The sequence below is a fragment of the Neoarius graeffei genome, chromosome 17, assembly GCF_027579695.1.
Source record: "Neoarius graeffei isolate fNeoGra1 chromosome 17, fNeoGra1.pri, whole genome shotgun sequence".
Classification (NCBI taxonomy): domain Eukaryota; kingdom Metazoa; phylum Chordata; class Actinopteri; order Siluriformes; family Ariidae; genus Neoarius; species Neoarius graeffei.
The window spans coordinates 17,421,830-17,443,293 of record NC_083585.1 but is presented as its reverse complement, the minus strand read 5'-3'; the positions used below and the strand labels follow the sequence as shown (position 1 = coordinate 17,443,293).

The 21,464-nt window shown below is 41.4% G+C and overlaps 1 protein-coding gene across 1 annotated transcript in view; it reads right to left on the bottom strand.

Moving 5' to 3' along the window:
• Positions 1-21,464, bottom strand: part of igsf9ba (immunoglobulin superfamily, member 9Ba) — a 203,283-nt gene that overhangs the window by 50,444 nt on the left and 131,375 nt on the right. Inside the window, exon 5 of the mRNA XM_060943802.1 lies at positions 12,973-13,090. Within this exon, the coding sequence (XP_060799785.1) occupies positions 12,973-13,090 (118 nt within the window). The remainder of the gene's footprint in view (positions 1-12,972; positions 13,091-21,464) is intronic.

Sequence of the window (21,464 nt, the reverse complement as noted above, 5' to 3'; positions counted from 1 at the left end):
TGCACCTACAAAGTTAAAAAAATAAAACCGCGGGAAACTAGAAAATAAAGTCAAATTTTACATTAAGAAAAATGTTTCATTGTTGTACTATGAATATGTTAACATACACTATTTTCCCAATTGTTACATGACTATAAAGCATTAAAAAAATAAAAATAAATAAATAAACCACCAAATACCAAACAAAACTATAACTACAGTACCAATCAAAATTCCAGACACAGGTTCAAATTCAATGTTTTTTTCTTTATTTTTATTAATTAAAAGACACTTCAGTAGTGATGGATGTTGTTTCTCTTTACTTAGTTGAGCAGTTCTTGACATAATATGGATTACTACAGTTGTGGATAGAATATGGCTATTTACTGTATTTTTATTATTTACTATTTACTGTTTTGGTCTCAAACGCATTAAGAAGGAAGAAATTGCACTAATTAACTTTTGGGGAGACACACCTGTTAATTAAAAAGCATTCCAGGTGACGACCTCATGAAGCTGGTTAAGATCATACCAATAGTGTCATCAAGGTAAACGTTGGCTACTTTGAAGAATATAAAATATGAAACATGTTTTGTTTTTAACATTTTTTTTATTTACCACATAATTCCATCTATGTTCCAGATGTTATTTCATAGTTTTGATGTCTTCAGTATTGTTCTACAACATAGAAAATACAAAATACAGAAAAACCTATGAATGAGTAGGGGTGTACAAACTTTTGACTGGTACTGTATATAAATGATGTATACTATAAGGTTCTCTGGGACTCTAGACTTTAGTAGTGATTAAAGAAAATGTTATGAGGAAAGAGCAAGTTTTCAATTTCTTGCTTATTTCCTTTTAAACAGACACTGCAAGATGCCTTGAACCCTTGAAGACCTGCCTGGAGCGGACTTTTAAATAGTATTTATCCAAGTGGTTCTTGAATATTGGGCCTTCTGCATGATGAAAGGCTTCACAAAAGAAATGCTATGAGCATCCTGTTATATACACACACACACTGTATATATAGAGGATATTACAAGGTGAAGTGGTGAATGAATATATCACTCATGATATATTTTTCAACATGAGAAGATAAACTTCATATCTTCGCACCACCATGTAATGTTCTATATATTATATGGACACATCCACAAAGAAAACAAAATCAAAACAAAACCAAAAAAAAAAACACAAGTTACTCAAAAGAATTGTAATTTTGAACCGGTTTGCCATTTTGATGACGCACGTCTAGTCAGCGGGAAAACACTGGGAGTGACGTCATCGGAGTGAAATATCAATGATTATTATACATTCAGGGGCGGCACGGTGGTGTAGTGGTTAGCGCTGTCGCCTCACAGCAAGAAGGTCCTGGGTTCGAGCCCCGGGGCCGGCGAGGGCCCTTCTGTGCGGAGTTTGCATGTTCTCCCCGTGTCCGTGTGGGTTTCCTCCGGGTGCTCCGGTTTCCCCCACAGTCCAAAGACATGCAGGTTAGGTTAACTGGTGACTCTAAATTGACCGTAGGTGTGAATGTGAGTGTGAATGGTTGTCTGTGTCTATGTGTCAGCCCTGTGATGACCTGGCGACTTGTCCAGGGTGTACCCCGCCTTTCGCCCATAGTCAGCTGGGATAGGCTCCAGCTTGCCTGCGACCCTGTAGAAGGATAAAGCGGCTAGAGATAATGAGATGAGATTATTATACATTCAGGACACTTTTTCAATGGAATAAAAACGTGTTCTATTCCCTTCTAGCGGGTTTCATTCATTTGGTTTGTTAGCATGCAATATTGTTAGCATATCGCTTATCCTACGTGTATTACATCACTCTACCCAATGGAGAGTGTTGAATATGGTTTACGATATTGCATGGTTCTCAAGACAACATGACGTCACATGTCAGAGCTGATGCGAATATCCAATGAGAAACCCTAGTGACCCCCCTGTTCTTACCTTTTTGTAAAATCTATAATTGTTCCATTGAATGTGTATGTATAATAATAATATTGGCTGGCTTTTTTTCGTGGTGTATCAGATATATTCCATTCAGCTACTCGTCTTCAACTTGTTTAATATTATGCTAGCTGAATGGAATACATCTGATAGACCATGAAAAAAGCCAGCCAATATTATTTAAAGCTAGACTGCATTTCAGATTTTTCAAACGTAGGTCATAAAAAGAATTTTCCCCGACACCCAATTATTTTTGTTTAGTGGACCGAAAGCTACTGAATTGAAATCACAGACTTCCAATTTTATTAGTTTTTTAAAAATAGAACAATTAATGAATTTAGAGCCATGTGGCCCTAAATTCTCCGCTATTTTTTCCTGCTTCACTATGACCCAATTCAAGATACTACGTCATGCATCACGTGGTGGACTTTCCCCGTTCGCACAAGGCATTGTGGGATACAAATTTGAAACAGGAGAGAAAAATGGAGGATGTGAGTGTGCGAATGAAACGTGAAAGACCGACAACAGTAACGGAAAGCGCGAAGAAAAGATGTTATGTTATATACGAAGGAAAGGAAACGCAGGACCAAACTAATAAATATCGGCGCTCAGCGAGCACCTCGGTATGATCAGCTGTTCGTTTAGCGACAGAATGATGGAACTGTCAGTGCACGCTCAAAGGTAAACCTGCGCACACACACACGGACTTCCTCTGTCTGCTTGACTGCGCGACGCGAGTGATTTCATGCACCTTATTCGCATTAATCCCCTCAAATTAAATAACTTCCCAGCCACAGAATGGCCTGATATTTTGTGAGATATTACAGAAATAAACATATATCACGATGAGCAAATTTCAGAGGGAACTACAGTGGTGCTTGAAAGTTTGTGAACCCTTTAGAATTTTCTATATTTCTGCATAAATATGACCTAAAACATCATCAGATTTTCACACAAGTCCTAAAAGCAGATAAAGAGAACCCAGTTAAACAAATGAGACAAAAATATTATACTTGGTAATTTATTTATTGAGGAAAATAATCCAATATTGCATATCTGTGAGTAGCAAAAGTATGTGAACCTTTGCTTTCAGTATCTGGTGTGACCCCCTTGTGCAGCAATAACTGCAACTAAACATTTGCGGTAACTGTTGATCAGTCCTGCACACTGGCTTGGAGGAATTTTAGCCCGTTCCTCCGTACAGAACAGCTTCAACTCTGGGATGTTGGTGGGTTTCCTCACATGAACTGCTCGCTTCAGGTCCTTCCACAACATTTTGATTGGATTAAGGTCAGGACTTTGACTTAGCCATTCCAAAACATTAACTTTATTCTTATTTAACCATTCTTTGGTAGAACGACTTGTGTGCTTAGGGTCGTTGTCTTGCTGCATGACCCACCTTCTCTTGAGATTCAGTTCATGGACAGATGTCCTGACATTTTCCTTTAGAATTCCCTGGTATAATTCAGAATTCATTGTTTCATCAATGATGGCAAGCCGTCCTGGCCCAGATGCAGCAAAACAGGCCCAAACCATGATACTACCACCACCATGTTTCACAGATGGGATAAGGTTCTTATGCTGGAATGCAGTGTTTTCCTTTCTCCAAACATAACGCTTCTCATTTCAACCAAAAAGTTCTAGTTTGGTCTCATCCATTTTTCCAATAGCATTCTGGCTTGTCCACGTGATCTTTATCAAACTGCAGACGAGCAGCAATGTTCTTTTTGGAGAGCAGTGGCTTTCTCCTTGCAACCCTGCCATGCACACCATTGTTGTTCAGTGTTCTCCTGATGGTGGACTCATGAACAGATATGTAATATTGGATCATTTTCCTCAATAAATAAATGACCAAGTATAATATTTTTGTCTCATTTGTTTAACTGGGTTCTCTTTATCTACTTTTAGGACTTGTGTGAAAATCTGATGATGTTTTAGGTCATATTTATGCAGAAATGTAGATAATTCTAAAGGGTTCACAAACTTTCAAGCACCACTGTAAATTTCACTGATTTTATGAAATCAAATGTCACTCAGATCCACGATGTATTTCGTAGGAAAAGTTTGAGGTTTTCAACACGTGAAGATAAACTTCATATCTTCAAGCTAACGTGTGATTTTGTTTTTATTATACAGACACATTCACAAACAAAAAGTACCCAAATTTATCAAAACACTTCATCGATTTCCTCACGAGTGACATATAGGGATTTATGTACTGGTTTTGGTTCTCCATGTCCCGGATGGAGCCCATATGAAAAAAAAAAAAAATATATATATCAGTATATACACACACACACACACACACACACACACACACACACACACACACACACACAAGACAAGCTCCTGTAGTGTTATTACAGAAGACCTTTCTGTGGAGTGTTTCCCCCCAGAGGCCATAAGCGAATATTGCTTTTTGTATAAACAATATCACCAGTTTAAATTTTAAGAAAACAAGCCCTGGGCCAGCAATATCAACTTGGCACAACTCGGGCCAGAATTCTATCCGACTCCGTGTGTCTGGAATGAGACCCAGGATTTCTCCTCTGCAGCAACGCCTCCACTCCTGCATCACGGTTTATACAGTGCCCTCCACAATTATTGGCACCCCTTGTAAAGCTTAGTAAAGAGGATTAGAAAAAAAATCAACCTTTTGGTGAAGTAGCTTCATACAACACTGGGAAAATGAGAAAAATCCAACCTTTAATTGATTTAAATGTATTCAGAGAAAAACAAATCCCTCATCAAGACAATTATTTTCAGCAAAACACATGTGCCACTATTATTGACACCTCTGTATTTAATACTTTGTACAACCTCCCTTTGCCAGTAAAAACAATGAGTCTTCTCCTATAACATTTATAAGGTTGGAGATACAGAGCAGGGCATCTGAGATGATTTCTCTGAACAGAATCTCTTCAGATCATCCAGGGTCCTTGGCCCTTTCTTGTGCACTCTCTTATTCGGCTCACCCCACAGGTTTTCAATGGGGTTCAGGTCAGGGGATTGAGATGGCCATGACAGAAGCTTGGTTCTGTGGTCAGCTAACCATTTTTCTTGATTTGGACATATGCTTCAGATCATTGTCCTGCTGGAAGATCCAGTGATGATCCAGTTTTACTTTCCTGGCAGAAGCAGCTACTGTAGATTTTGATTTAAAATGTCTTGGTATTGCATGGAGTTCATGATGTCATGTACCCTAACAAGGTTTCCAGGGTCTTTGGAGGAAAAACAGCCCCAAAACATCACAGAACCTCCACCATATTTTACAGTTGGGATCAGGTTCTTTTCATTTTTGCCATCCTTCTTTTTACACTAAACCCACCTTGAGGGTTTATTGCCAAAAAGCTCCATTTTTGGTATATTAGACCATAGAACACAGTTCCAGTCAAAGTTGTAGTAACGTTTTGCAAACTTCAGGTGCTTACATTTGTGGTTAACTGACAGAAAAAGGCTTTTTCTTCTGGCAAACCTTCCAAATAATCTGTTGGCATGGAGGTGGCATCCGATTGTGGTTTTGGAGACTTGGAAACCCAAAGATTTTACTTTTTCTTGTAATTCACCAACAGTCATCATTGGGGATTTTTCCCCCTCTCTTACCATCCTCCTCACTGAACGTGGGGGCAAAATAAACTTGGATCCTCTTCCAGGCGAGTTTCTAACAGTTCCAGTTGGTGTCCACTTTTTATTATTGCCCTAAGAGTAGAAATGGACATTTTCAGGTGAGTAGCTATATTTTTTATAACCATTCCCTGACTTATGAAGGTTAACACACTTCTCTCTCATTTGGTTTGCCTTCTCTTATCTTTCCCCTTGTTGATGGATGACTAAGGGAATTTGGCCTCTGTGTTACCGCATATTTGTATCCCAGTTAATCAGGAAGTCATGGATTACAGCTTGAAAGTTCCTATACACTCCAATCAACTAAAAAATGTACAATTTAAATGGGAAACCTGCTTCAGTTACATTATGTTACTATAATTTCCAGGGGTGCCAATAATAGTGTCAGATGTGTTTTTGTTGAAAATAATTATCTCTTGATGAGGGATTTGTTTTTCTCTGAATAAATTTATTTCAAGTAAAGGTTGGCTTTTTTCTCATTTTTCAGTGTGAGATGACGCTACTTTGCCAAAACGTGGATTTTTTCCAACCCTTTTTACTCATTTTTAGAAGGGGTGCCAATAATTGTGAAGGGCACTGTATTATAGTAAAGCACGTGAGACTTCACATGTAGTGAGTTTGTTTGTGTTGGACACGCAGTGACATTTAGACTGATGGTGTTTGCTGTCAGTGCATACATACAAACACACAACAGGGCTAATAAATGTAGTCGCTTCATCATTCACCTTTGTCCTCTGGAGCTTTAACATCAGCACCACACACACACACACACACACACACACCATATCTTACCCCCATGAGCTGCTCTGCTCATAACAAACACCCTGACTTTTCATTTCATTTATTTGAAATATTATCACTCTTACTTATTACCTATGTATTTATTCTTTATTTGACAACGTAGGTCTCCTGAGGTTAAAACCTCCTTGAAACTCAGCATGGTAGAATCATCTGTGAATGTGTTTCATCATGTTGCTCATATATCTTATTATCGTAAGTCTGGGGAACTGTATTTACAGCGTCTTGCAAAAGTATTCATCCCCCTTGGTGTTTGTTCTGTTTTGTTGCATTACAAGTTGGAATTAAAACGGATTTTTGGGGGGTTAGAACCATTTGATTTACACAACATGTATATCACTTTAAAGGTGCACATTGTTTTTGTTTTTTATTGTGACACAAACAATAAGTAAGATGAAAAAATAGAAATCTGGAGTGTGCAGAGGTATTCAACCCCCAAAGTCAATACTTTGTAGAGCCACCTTGTGCTGCAATTACAGCTGCAAGTCTCTTGGGGTATGTCTCTATTAGCTTAGCACATCTAGGCACTGGGATTTTTGCCCATTCCTCAAGGCAAAACTGCTCCAACTCCTTCAAGTTAGATGGGTTGCGTTGGTGTACAGCAATCTTCAAGTTATGCCACAGATTCTCAATTGGATTGAGGCCTGGGCTTTGACTAGGCCATTCCAAGACATTTAAATATGTTTCTTTTTAAACCACTCCTGTGTAACTTTAGCAGTATGTTTAGGGTCATTGTCCTGCTGGAACGTGAACCTTCATCCCAGTCTCAAACCTCTGGCCGACTCAAACAGGTTTTTCTCCAGAATTGCCCTGTATTTAGTGCCATCCATCTTTCCTGCAGTCCTGACCAGCTTTCCTGTCCCTGCAGATGAAAAACATCCCCACAGCATGATGCTGCCACCACCATGCTTCACTGTAGGAATGGTGTTCTCAGGGTGTTGGGTTTGCACCACACATGGCGTTTCCCATGATGGCCAAAAAGTTCAATTTTAGTCTGATCTGACCAGAGAATCTTCTTCCATGTGTTTGGGGAGTCTGCCACATGCTGTTGGGCAAACTCCAAATGTGTTTTCTTGAGCAATGTGTTTTTCTGGCCACTCTTCCATAAAGCCCCACTCTGTGGAGTATACGGCTTAAAGTAGTCCTATGGACAGATACTCCCATCTCCGCTGTGGATCTTTGCAGCTCCTTCAGTGTTATCTTTGGTGTCTTTGTTGCATCTCTGATTAATGCCCTCCTTGCCCGGTCTGAGTTTTGGTGGGCGGAGCCTTCTCTTGTCAGGTTTGTAGTGGTGCCATATTCTTTCCATTTTGCTGTAATGGATTTAATGGTGCTCCCTGGGATATGCAAAGTTTGGGATATTTTTTTATAATCCAACCCTGATCTATACTTCTCCACAACTTTGTCTCTGACCTGTTTGGAGGCTCCTTGGTTTTCATGTTGCTTGCTTAGTAGTGTTGCCGAGTCAGGGTCCTTCCAGAACAGGTTGATTTATACAGACATCATGTGACAGATCATGTGACACTTTGATTGCACACAGGTGGATCTTAATCAACTAATTATGTGACTTATGAAGTGAATTGGTTGGACCAGCTCTTATTTAGGGGTTTCATATGAAAGGGGGTGAATACCTATGCACACTCCAGATTTCTGTTTTTTCATCTTAATTATTGTTTTTGTCACAATAAAACAACAATTTGCACCTTTAAAATTGTAGGCATGCTGTGTAAATCAAATGGTGCTAACCCTCCAAAAATCAATTTTAATTCCAGCTTGGAATGCGACAAAACAGGACAAACACCAAGGGGGATGAATACTTTTGCAAGACACTGTATATTACAATATGATTGTATTGCCCATCTCAAATTTTAGTCATATATTTGAGAGATACACTAGATGTTCAAAAGTTTGTATACACCTGATCAGTCACACCCATATGTGCTTGTTGAACATCCCATTATATATTTATCCTATGTTTAATAACCTCCACTCTTTCGGAAAGCCTTTGCACTATGTTTTAACTGTGGAGATTTGTGCTCATTCAGCCTCAAGAGTATTAATAATAACCAAAATGCCAAGGACGTAGTAGCTCATCTGGCCTGCCATCAAAACAACCATGACGACCAAAACATCAAACAGAACTGAAATGTGACAATGTGAGAGAGGACCAACCTCCATGACTAACTGTTTACAACAGAAAAATCAACAAAGGACTAAATTTTGTTCCCTGAGGGAAGATCGACCCAAAACATCAATCAGAACTGGAATCGGATGCTCCATTCTATAGTTATAACACCAAGCATGCATGCTGTATAGAACCTGTAATGTTGTGTAGTATCCGTCTTGATTGTGACCTACAACACGAAAGACACACCAAACTGTACCCAAAAGCATGAAAACGCTAGAACTGTGAAACTAGCCTATGACAGTAGTGAATAGTATCATCCGATTCTGGGACTGCATCTGGGACTGTCATGAATGTGAATTTACTATTTGGCAGATACAATAATTACTAATTTGTTCGCAAAAATTTGACAATACAATGACTAAGTTTTGTTCCTCGAGGGAAGATCGCCCTAAAACATTGATCAGAACTGGAATCGGATGAGAAATCAGAGAGGAGATACAATTCTAGTGAGAGGCCTGGAAAATTTGTTAATTTGGCCTAATTAGTAACTTGTTAGCAAAACATTTGACAAAACAACGACCAAGTTTTGTGCAGACTGATGAGTTTTTTCAAACAAAACAACTGGAATGGAAATCTGTGGAGAACCGACAGAGGAGATATGATTTAACTGAATTGTGGACGACGGACGCCACGCCATGGCAACAGCTCATCAGTCTTATGGACAGATGAGCTAATGAGATCAGGTACTGATGTAAGGTGAGGAGATCTGGGGTGCAGTCAGTGTTCCAGTCCATCCCAAAAGTGTTCAGTGGGGTTGAGGTCAGGGCTCTGTGCAGGACACACAAGTTCTTCCACTCCATCCTTGGGAAACCATGTCTTCATGGACTTTGCTTTGTGCACAGGGACATTATCATGTTGGAACAGGGTTGAGTTCAAGTTAAAGGTTATTCTTAATGCTACAGCATACAAAGACATTCTACACAACTGTTTGCTTCAAACTTTGTGGCAGGCCCATATATGGGTGTGATGGTTAGATGTCCACAAACGTTTGGCCATATAGCGTCCTTGATATTTCTCTATGTAATCTAAACATTACTTTATTAAGCAGACTGCATCTGGGACAAGCAAATTTTGCATTTTTATTTTCAGTGTTTATTTGTAGTTGCCTGGAAGCAAAAATGAACCCTACTTCCTACTGCACTTGTGACTACTATTCATTTTGCAAAACAAATATTGCCATGTGGCATATAAAGTACAGGTCAAAAGTTTGGACACGCCTTCTAATTCAATGTTTTTTTCTTTATTTTTATTAATTAAAAGTCACTTCATGTCTTAAAGTAATGATGGATGTCGTTTCTCTTTGCTTAGTTGAGCGGTTCTTGATGTAATATGGATTATTACAGATGTGGATGGAATAGGGCGATTTACTGTATTTTTATTATTTACTATTTACTGTTCGACTTCAAACGCATTAAGAAGGCAAGAAATTGCACAAATTAACTTTTGACGAGGCACACCTGTTAATTGAAAAGCATTCCAGGTGACGAACTCATGAAGCTGGGTAAGATAATGACAATAGTGTCATCAAAGCGTCATCAAAGTAAACGCTGGCTACTCTGAAGAATCAAAAACATATGAAACTTTTACGACATAATTCCATATATGTTTCAGATATTATTTCATAGTTTTGATGTCTTCAGTGTTGTAGAAAATAGTCAAAATACAGGAAAGCCTATGAATGAGTAGGGGTGTATAAACTTTTGACTGGTACTGCATGTTTAAACTTAATGTGCTTTGGAGCATTGTGATGTGCCTCGAGCTTCTGAATCCCACCACCAAGATAAAATAAGATTATTCTAACTCATAAGTGATGTGGAAGCACTGATGAGACTGAGCAAAATAAACTCCAGCAAATCCTGCAGTTAAGCATATTGAGAGAAAATAAACATGCAAGTCTAAACCACCACATGATGATGGATGAATCTTTCACCAATGTTTTTTTTTGTTGAGGGCACAAGCACTACACTACATCAAAAACTTTATCAGAAGTGGATAGGGACTATGGCTACACAGTCATCCCCTCACTGCAAATTCACAAGTTCATTTGTGTCCCTTATGCTAACCATACACTAGAAGACTTTGAAAAACTCTGAAAGACATTTAAAAGACTAAAGTCTGACACCGTCTCACATTTAAAGACAAAAGTGTCATTAGTCACAAACTTACGTCGGCCTGACACCAAATGACCAAGCGATTATCTATCATTTTGCAAAGACTGGGGACCCTGTGGGGCGGCATGGTGGTGTAGTGGTTAGCAGGCTTATAGTACTTGAGTCTGACTCGCGCCCTAATTTTAGGGACTCACGACTTGACTTGGACTCATGCATTAACTGCATTCGGACTCGTAAACTGGAGATGAGGACTCTGATTTTTTCTTTATTTTTTTGTAACATGCCATAATAATTTGGCACAAGATATTTATATCTGGCGGCACGGTGGTGTAGTGGTTAGCGCTGTCGCCTCACAGCAAGAAGGTCCTGGGTTCGAGCCCCGGGGCCGGCGAGGGCCTTTCTGTGTGGAGTTTGCATGTTCTCCCCGTGTCCGCGTGGGTTTCCTCCGGGTGCTCCGGTTTCCCCCACAGTCCAAAGACATGCAGGTTAGGTTAACTGGTGACTCTAAATTGACCGTAGGTGTGAATGTGAGTGTGAATGGTTGTCTGTGTCTATGTGTCAGCCCTGTGATGACCTGGCGACTTGTCCAGGGTGTACCCCGCCTTTCGCCCGTAGTCAGCTGGGATAGGCTCCAGCTTGCCTGCGACCCTGTAGAAGGATAAAGCGGCTAGAGATAATGTGATGTGATGTGATGTGTGTGTGATATTTATATCTACATTAATTTTTGTACTAATTTCGTGCAAGAGTGTCACACCTGTGCACCTTGGCGCATGCATCAGATAGACTCTCGGGTGCACTCCGAACAGCGCGTGCACCAAGCGGACTCTCTCGCGCATGCCATAAACAACTCGCACCTGCACAGAATTAAGGCGCAATCAGTGCGCCAATATAAAAACTGTGAAAACACACTTACTTTGCGAAGTATTGAGTTGCGTTGCTGACACATTACCGAGGCTTATTTCCTTGTTTGGTTTCCTGATCCCTGATTTCCTGTTTCTCGTCTTTGATTCTGCAGAGTCTACGATAGTCTGTTTGTGCCTCGCTTGACCTGTTGCCTGTTTCACCGTTTTACAATTTTGCCTGCTGTTCTGCATTGTTTACCTGTCTTCACTTGTATTAATAAACACACCTTCTGTGCTTACACCCGTCTCCCAACCATCTCTGACAGAATACTTCACAATCTCTGATAAAGAGAAGCACATTCACCTGTTCATATGGCATGTTCAGGAACAAACTAATGTTAATGGCGCTAAAACAGCCGCCGTCAAATGGTGCGGTTGGGGTCTTGTTCTCAGACTCGACTCGGCTCAATAACGGACTCGACTCGAAATTTTTTTAATGAGTTGGACTTGACTCGGACTTGAACACTGGGGACTCGAGACTGGACTTGGACTCGAGGTTTAGTGACTCGACTACAACACTGGTGGTTAGCACGGTCACCTCACAGCAAGAAGGTTCTGGGTTTAAGCCCAGTGGCCAATGGGGGCCTTTCTGTGTGGAGTTTGCATGTTCTCCCCGTGTCTGTGTAGGTTTCCTCCGGGTGCTCCGGTTTCCCCCACAGTCCAAAGACATGCAGGTTAGGTTAACTGGTGACTCTAAATTGGCCATAGTCTAAATTGAATGGGAGTGTGAATGGTTGTTTGTCTCTGTGTCAGCCCTGCAATGACCTGGCGACTTGTCCAGGGTGTACCCCCAAATCAAATATGCGGATCATAAATTGGGATTGCTGTGGCGACCCCTAACCGGAGCAGCTGGAAAAAGAAGAAGTCATGAGAAGAAAAACTAACTTACGACAGCGATCCTAACCACCTTACACCAAATGATCGAGATAACAGGAGCGCACCCCAACTTCAGCAAAATTTCATTCCGACACTGGAAATTTGTCTGTGACAGTGAAATCGCTTAAAAAGTCATTTGGTGTAAGGCCAGCCTGTGTATAGCTCACCATACTTTATTACATTACATTAACTATTTACTTTTGTAGGCAATGAAAAGCCAGTCTACCAAAGTACAGGACTGGACAGGATACTGGGGCTTCAACTTTCTTGGTGCACTAGATAATAAATGTATCATTTATCCAGCTTTTAACAACACAGATCTTCATTAATTATTCTTCTGAAAGTAGGTTAAGTAAAAATACAGTACCAACATTTGAGAAACCTCAAACTATTCCATATATTCATGTACTTTCTTTAAGGTTCTTGTGTTCACACATGCTCATTTTAGCTGTACATGTGGACCGTCACATCCTTGCTGTCAAAAGACATCATGATACAATATTGAAGACCATCTAGTTGTCCTTATAATGGACCTAACTTACCTTGCACGAGCAGGCGTGTGGTGTGAAGTGCTTCTCCCTGGTCGCTGTGAGCACGGCAGCTGTACGCTCCTCTGTCCTCCCGTGCAATGGCCTGCACTGTCAGACTGCCATCACTCACCTAAACAGTGACGCAGTGAACATGAAAAAAAAACCTGAATTAAATCTATTATCAATCCGTGTGACTGATAAATGCCATATCAACCAGAATTGCTTATTATCAGTAATCCAATTTAGTGTAACACTACAAATCAGAAAACCTGAAGAAACAATTATACAGTCAAGCTGGAAAGTCTGCACACCCCTTTCACCTTCTCCACATTTTATTACATTACAGACTTATTCTACAACAGATTGAGTTCATTTTTTGTCACAAAATTCTACACAAAATAGCCCATAATGACAAAGTGAAAGCAGGGTTTTAGAAAATATGCCATTTTATTTTACTGACAAAAATAGGTCATTTAGGGGTTTGATGAGCATATCTGTACACACCCTGAGCCTAATACTTGGTTGATGCATCTTTGGCAGCAATTACAGTTTCAAGGCATCTTGGGAAAGAAGCTACAAGCTTGGCACACTTGTTTCTGGACATTTTTGCCCATTTCTCTTGGCATATCCTTGCAAGCTCTGTCAGGTTGAATGGGGAGCATTGCTACACAGCCATTTTCAGCTCTTTCCACAGATGTTCAATTGGATTCAGGCCTGGGCTCTGGCTGGGCCACTCAAGGACATTCACAGACTTTCTCCAAAGCCACTCCTTTGTTCGCTTAGCTGTGTGCTTTGGGTTGATGTCATGTTGGAAGGTAAACCTTCACCCCAGTCTGAGGTCCAGAGCGCTCTGGAGCAGGTTTTCTTCAAGGATCTCAGGGTACTTAGCTGCAGTCATCTTTCCCTCTATCAGGACTAGTCGTCCCATTCCCATTGCTGAAAAACATCCCCACATTATGATGCTGCCACCGCCATGCTTCACTATAGGGATGGTATTAGCCCGTTGATGAGCGGTGCCTGGTTTCCTCCAGACGTGACGCTTGGTATTCAGGCCAAAAAGTTCAATTTTGGTTTCATCAAACCAGAGAATCTTGTTTCTCATGGTTTGAGAGTCCTCTATATGCCTTTTGGCAAACTCCAAGTGGGCGGTCATGTGCCTTTTACTAAGGAGTGGCTTCCATCTGGCCACTCTACCATAAAGGCCTGATTTGTGGAGTGCTGCCTGGATAGTTGATCTTCTGAAAGTTTCTCCCATCTCCCCAAGGATACACTGGAGCTCTGTCAGAGTGACCCTTGGGTTCCTGCTCACCTCCCTGGCCAAGGCTCGTCTTCCCCGATTGCTCAGTTTGGATGGGTGGCCAGGTCTAGGAAGATTCTTGGTGGCACCAAACTTCTTCCATTTACAAATGATGGTGGCCATTGTGCTCTTTGGGACCTGTAAAACTGAAGCAATTTTTCTGTACCCTTCTCCAGATCTATGCCTTGATACAATCCTGTTTCTGAGGTCTGCAGATAATTCCTTTGACTCCATGGCTTGGAGTTTGCTCTGACATGCACTGTCAACTGTGGCACCTTATATAGGCAGGTCTTGGCAATCCCCAATCATGGCCAATCAGTTGAATTTACCACAGGTAGACTCCAATTAAGTTGTAGAAATATGTCAAGCAGTATCACTGGAAACAAAATGTACCTCAGCTCACTTTTGGGTGTCATATCAAAGGGTGCGCACACTTGTGTACATATGATATTTTACATTTTGATTTTTAATAAATTAGCACAAATGTCTAAAAACCTGCTTTCACTTTGTCATTATGGGCTATTTTGTGACAAAAAATGAACTCAATCTATTGTAGAATAAGTCTGTAATGTAATAAAATGTGGAGAAGGTGAAAGGGGTGTGCAGACTTTCTGGCTTGACTGTATACATTAAATATGCATAACAGGCTTTTACCTGATCTGCATTACTTTGACAGTAAAGGTTGTCTAAGTCTAAGTCTTTCAGCATGCAACAAGTGCACACCGAATTAAATTTTGTTGCAATTTAGCTCAGCACAGAATTAAATATGAAGTGTATTAAATTAAGTTATGCAGCAGCAAAAATATTATAAAGTGCAATAGTATAAAGTGACCTGTGAAATTAGGAAATGTTCAAGTTATAAATAGAAGTTTAGAGTTTGGATTTGGAGTTCAGCAGTCTGGTGACCTGGGGGAAAAGCTGTTACAGAACCTGGTGGTCCTGCACTGAATGCTGCAGAACCTCTTTCCAGAGGCCAGATGGGAGAACAGTCCATAGTGAGGGTATGAGGGGTCACTGATGATATTACTGGCTCAAGACATGCAGTGTCTTGGTGCAATGTCCTGAATGGAGGGAAGAGAAGTCCCAATGATTTTCTCTGCTGTCCTCACCACTCTCCTCACATTCTTCCAGTCAGAGGCACTACAGCCTCCACACCACACAGAGATGCAGCTGGTTAGAATGCTCTCTATGGTGGTTCTGTAGAATGTAGTGAGGGTGGGCGGGGGCAGGTGGGCTCTCCTCATCCTATGCAGGAAGTGCAGCCATTGCAATGCCTTCTTTACCAGTGATGCAGTGTTCACAGACCAGGTGAACACTGTGATGTGCACCCCCAGGAACTTGGTGCTATTGACCACCTCCACAATCGTGTCATTGATGAGAAGTGGAGTATGGCTGGATTGGTTTTTCCTGATGTCAACAATGATCTCTTTAGTTTTGTCCACATTCAGGATCAGGTTGTTTTCACTGCACCAGCCCACCAGCTGCTCCACCTCCTCTCTATAGGCCAAGTCATTATCGTCCCTGATGAGGCCCACCATTGTTGTATCGTCCGCAAACTTCACAATGTGGTTGCTGGCAGCCCTGGGAACGCAGTCGTGTGTCATCAGAGTGAACAGCAGAGGGCTCAGGACACAGCCCTGAGGGGAGCCTGTGCTGAGGGTGATGACACTGGAGGTGTTCTGTCCGATCTGCACTGACTGTGGTCTTTCAGTGAGGAAGTCTAGCAGCCAGTTGCACAGGGGGGTGCTGAAGCCCAGGGGACCCAGGTTGTTCACCAGATGCTGTGGAATGATGGTATTAAACCCTGAACTGAAGTCCAGGAACAGCATCTGCACATGAGTGTTCTTCTCCTCTAGGTGTGCAAGGCTCAGGTGAAGAGCGGAGGAGATGGTGTCTTCAGTGGAGCGGTTAGGCCGGTAGGCAAACTGGAAGTCGAATGTGGGAGGGAGCCTGGAGGTGATGTACTCCTTTACCAGCCTCTCAAAGCACTTCACCATAATGGGAGTGAGCGCGACAGGCCGGTAGTCATTGAGTGATGTGATTTGAGGGTTTTTTTGGCACTGGGATGATGGTGGCAGTCTTGAAGCATGATGGGACTTTGACTTGATCCAGTGAGGTGTTGAAAATGTCCTTTAGAACATGAGCCAGCTGGTCTGCATGTTCCCTGAGCACCCAACCAGGAATATTATCAGGGCCCAAGGCCTGGGCCCCGATAATACTTTTTATGTACTGTGTAAAACTTCTCAAAGTCTGATTTCTGACAATATTACCAACTTACACTGTTTATGGAGAGAGCATGTGCATGTTCTCCCCAGTACCTTTGGTTTCTAATTTGTCCCTAGGTATGAATGAGTGTGTAAATGTGTGTGTGGGTGCCCTTTGATGGCCTGGCATACCATTCAGAGTGTATTCCTGCCTCATGCTCAGTGTTCCTCCGACAGGCACCGGATCCACCATGACACTAACCAGATTAAAGTACTTACTATACTGAAGATAATCAATCAAATTAATTACATAAACTACTTTCTAATTTTCAGTCATTCTTCCTCAATTTACAAGCTTTAAGTTATATTACTACACATAAAACAAATCACGCAGCATGTACAAGTAACACTGCATCATGGTAACAGAACTGTAAAAAAGATGATAAGTGATACACAAAAATAAAGGATATGACAGTGATAAAGTAAAACTCCATGTGACACCCACCCTCTTGTGCAGGTACCCCAGGATGAGTTATGGTTCAGAACCATGGACAGCAACACAACTAGCTCATTGCAATTTTGACAAAGTATCTAGACGAGGACCTCGTCCAATAACACACAGACGTGAAGACATACACAACTTAATTAGCTAACCTAATTAATCCGATCGTGGTATACATGGCTGGCTGACATTTGTTTGTAATAAATGTTGCACATTTTAACCATTATAATTGTGAAAGAGTATTGTGCATGTATACAAAAAATAATAATAAGTAAAATAAAAAAATAAAGAATTTTTAGACCCATCTAGCGACTTTTTCAGCACACGCAAGTGACTGTCTTGAACTTGATACGGGTCTCCAGCTCACATCACAGCCACTTTTATATTACATTCAGACAGCGATGTACAACATACCCAGAGCAGCCTGGGGAGCAGTTAGGGGTTAGGTGCCTTGCTCAAGGGCACTTCAGCCATTCCTGCTGGTCTAGGGAATCAAACCAGCAACCTTTTGGTCCAAAATCTGCTTCTCTAACCATTAGGCCATGGCTTCCCCCTTATATGAGTTTAGAAAGCAGATTCACTCAACTCACCATCAGTGTGCAATGTCAACGATGTCTTCATGCTCTCATTTTGGACTGAGGGCAGACTGGACACTACAGTGACTCACTATCGCCTCTTGAGGTACAAAGTTGTATTACGACATGACAGTCCGTCCTGTCTCGGGGCTAGCTGATTAGCATGCTAACTTCATTAGATATATCAGCAACACAATACATAAACATTACATCAAAACTGTTGTTTCTTCACATTCTGTTGATAATTAATTTGCATGAGCAGCACTGGTGCAAATTGTTACTCTCACTCAGACTCTTTCTACATTCTCCTTCTTCTTATTATTATTATTATCTTAATGTTTTTAGGATGCTATTTCTCCCTCAGTTTTCAACCAATCATCACCAAATTTCACATGAAGAATACCTCTGGGCTGAATTGCGTTGCTCTGACTTTTGGTGCTGATCTGGATCACCGAACCTGAATGATCCATGAAAAACTGGCTTTTTTTCAATCACTTATTTCTCTCTCAGTTTTCAAGCAATCATCACCAAATTTCACATAAAATATACCTCTGGGCTCAATTAAGTTACTACGACTTTTGGTGCTGATCTGCATCACCGAACCGGAAGGATGCATGAAAAATAGGCTTTTTTTCCTCACTAAGTGTCATTCTCTATCTCTTATCATTCTAGATCTATAGGGTACGGTAGAGGTCTGCGCGGGTCGGATTTTTCAGTCCCGCTCCTGCCCGCGCCCGCATTGTGCAGTCCCACTCCCGCCCGCGCCTGCAAAGAATTATGATTTTCAGTCCCGCCCGCGCCCACAAAAAAATTATGATTTTCAGTCCCGCTCCCGCCCGCGCCTGCCATATTTTGTCCCGCTCCCACCCGCAAATCCCGCATGATGCAGACGTTCGCGTTATTTCTCAGGAAAGTTCTTGTCTTGACACAGCGTGATGGTGCCCTGCCCCCTACTTTGAGTGGATTTGAGCATAAATATCTACAGCTCACGTTTGTTATTGTTTACCTTGTTTCTGAATTCAGCATGTAGTATCTCTAATAATAATAATTAGTGCTGTCAAACAATTAAAATATTTAATCGCAAATCGCACATTTTTATCACATGAGAAACCATTGTAATTCTCTGATCAGCATAAAAAAGTGAATGGGCTTGCTTTGTACCAATGTTTTTTTTTTTTTATTATTGCAAAGCAGAGCTAGTAAAAGAAGTTAATTGATTTACTGCTTGCGTTAGTCTACAACTTTAATCAGAGGGACATGTTACACAGTGACGGTAGGCTTGACTCAATGCTATCCCAGAAATCCTTCCTGTAATATGCAAATTTGGCCGCCTCTGATTGGACAGCCAAATTTGCATATTACAGGAAGGATTTCTGGGATAGCATTGAGTCAAGCCTACCGTCACTGTGTAACCTGTCTCTCTGATTAAAGTTGTAGACTAACGCAACAAGTAAATCAATTCACTTGTGGTTCTCTTGCTGGCTGGGTGTGAACTGCGAGTCATTAGAGTGATCAAAGAATTCCCCCTTAGGGTGATCAATGGCAAGTTTAAAATGCCATTTCTCACTCAATCTGACTTTTTCTGCAAATTTAGGCATCTTAAAATGTTTTTATTAATGCCAAATAAAATATCCAGCACAAATTATATATGATAGACATAAATTAATAATTTATACATTTTATTCCAAGCACGTTTTTAGTTAGCGGGACTGCAGCTTATCACCGCTCCCACCCGCGCCGCATATGTGCACTCCCGCTCCCGCCCGCGCGCGCATATGTGCACTTCCGGTCCCGCCCGCGCCCGCAATGAGCTTTCAAAATTTGTCCCGTGCCGCACTGCTTTGCGGCGGGTCCCGCGAGTCCCGTGGGACTCCCGCGGGAGTGCAGGGCTCTAGGGTACGGTGACCGGACGTCCCTGTTTGTAAGAGCTAGCACAAATTGTTACTCCCACTCAGGATCTCTCTACTTTATTTTCTTCTTCTTATTATTATTATTATTATTATTATTATTACCCTAACGTTTTTTAGGACACTATTTCTCCCTCAGTTTTTAATCAGTCATCACCAAATTTCACATGAAGAATACCTCTGGGCTGAATTGCATTGCTCTGACTTTTGGTGCTGATCTGGTGACGATCCATGAAAAACTGCCTTTTTCCATCACTAAGTGTCATTCGCTATCTCTTACTGTTCCGGATCTATAAGGTACGGTTAACAGATGACCCGGTTTGTAAGAGCTAGCGCAAATCACTGTGACTTTAGTCACAGTATCTATCTAGTTTTAATTCATTTTTCAAATGCTTTCAACTAAAACTCTGACATATAGCACCTTTAAAACTAAAATGAGAAAGATTCCAGGAGACAACTAACAATAACTGTGTAAAAAGAAGCCAAGAAGCCTTTATTTGTCACATGTACTCTCAAGCACAGGTTTAAGCACACAGTGAAATTCCTCCTCTGTACTTAACCCATCTGAAGCAGTGAACACACACATGCACACACAAGTGAGCAATGAGCACACACACATACCCAGAGCAGTGGGCAGCTATGCTACAGCACCCAGGGAGCAGTTGGGGGTTAGGTGCCTTGCTCAAGGGCACTTTAGCCCAACCTTCAGGCCATGGCTGCCCCATGTTAACCTAACCACATGTTTTTGGACTGTGGGGGAAACTGGAGCACCCGGAGGAAACACACACAGACATGGGGAGAACAAGCAAACTCCACACAGAAAGTCCCCCATTAGCCACTGGGCTCAAACCCAGAACCTTCTTGCTGTGAGGTGACAGTGCTATCCACTACACCACCATGCCGCCCCATGGATGTAAAAATAACTACATACTCAAATGATAATCATGAAACAAAAAATAACAGTTGTATTTCTTGATGCTAAATCCAGGCAAAATATATTTTTATTGGTTATGAACATATTTACTTGAGCTGTGGATTTGGAGGATTTGGTATAGAAAATATCCCTTGTCATTTATTTTCAATCACAACCCTGTTAAATCACACATGTTATAGCATTAACCATAGCTTGGACTCATACAAACAGAGAATATGAAGACATAGCAGGCTTGTAGTACTCGAGTCCGACTCATGCCCTAATTTTAAGGAATCGTGACTTGACTTGGACTTGAGCACTGATACCTCGGACTTGGACTGGGACTCGTGCATTAACTGCATTAGGACTCGTAAATTGGAGATGAGGACTCGGATCTTTCCTTTATTTTTTCTAACATGCCATAATAATTTGGCATAAGATATTTATATTTACATTAATTTTTACACTAATTTTGTGCAAGAGAATGCACATTCACCTGTTCATATGTCATGTTCAGGAACAAACTAACGTTAATGGCGCTAAAATGCCTGGAGAGAACGCCCCTAGGATTGTCCGGTCTGCTTATACAGATTTCTCACGCAGTGGGAAAAAAAATGCACCACTATGTGTTCCATATGTAGAAGAACTATTGAGGAGATGATGGGGACAACCTCGAACTTCAATAGTCATTTGGTAAGACTACACCCAGAGAAGGAAGTGACATGCTATGTTCATTGCTCTGTTGATAGCGGGGCTTGCTGAGCAATGAACTAGCTAGTGTTAACCCTCTCTCATGTTATTTGCCCTGTTGATAGCGGGCAGGGCTTGCTGAGCAATGAACAAGCTTTTTATCATTGCACTGTTATCTCTCAGCAAGAAGGTCCTGGGTTTGAGCCCTGTGGCTGACGAGGGCCTTTCTGTGTGGGTTTTGCATATTCTCTGCATGGGTTTCATCTGGGTGCTCCAGTCCCCCCCCCCAGTCCAAAAACATGCAGGTTAATTAGTGGCTCTAAATTGACCATAGGTGTGAATGGTTGTTTGTCTCTATGTGTCAGCACTGCGATGACAGGTATACCCTGCCTCTCGTCCATAGTCAGCTGGCTCCA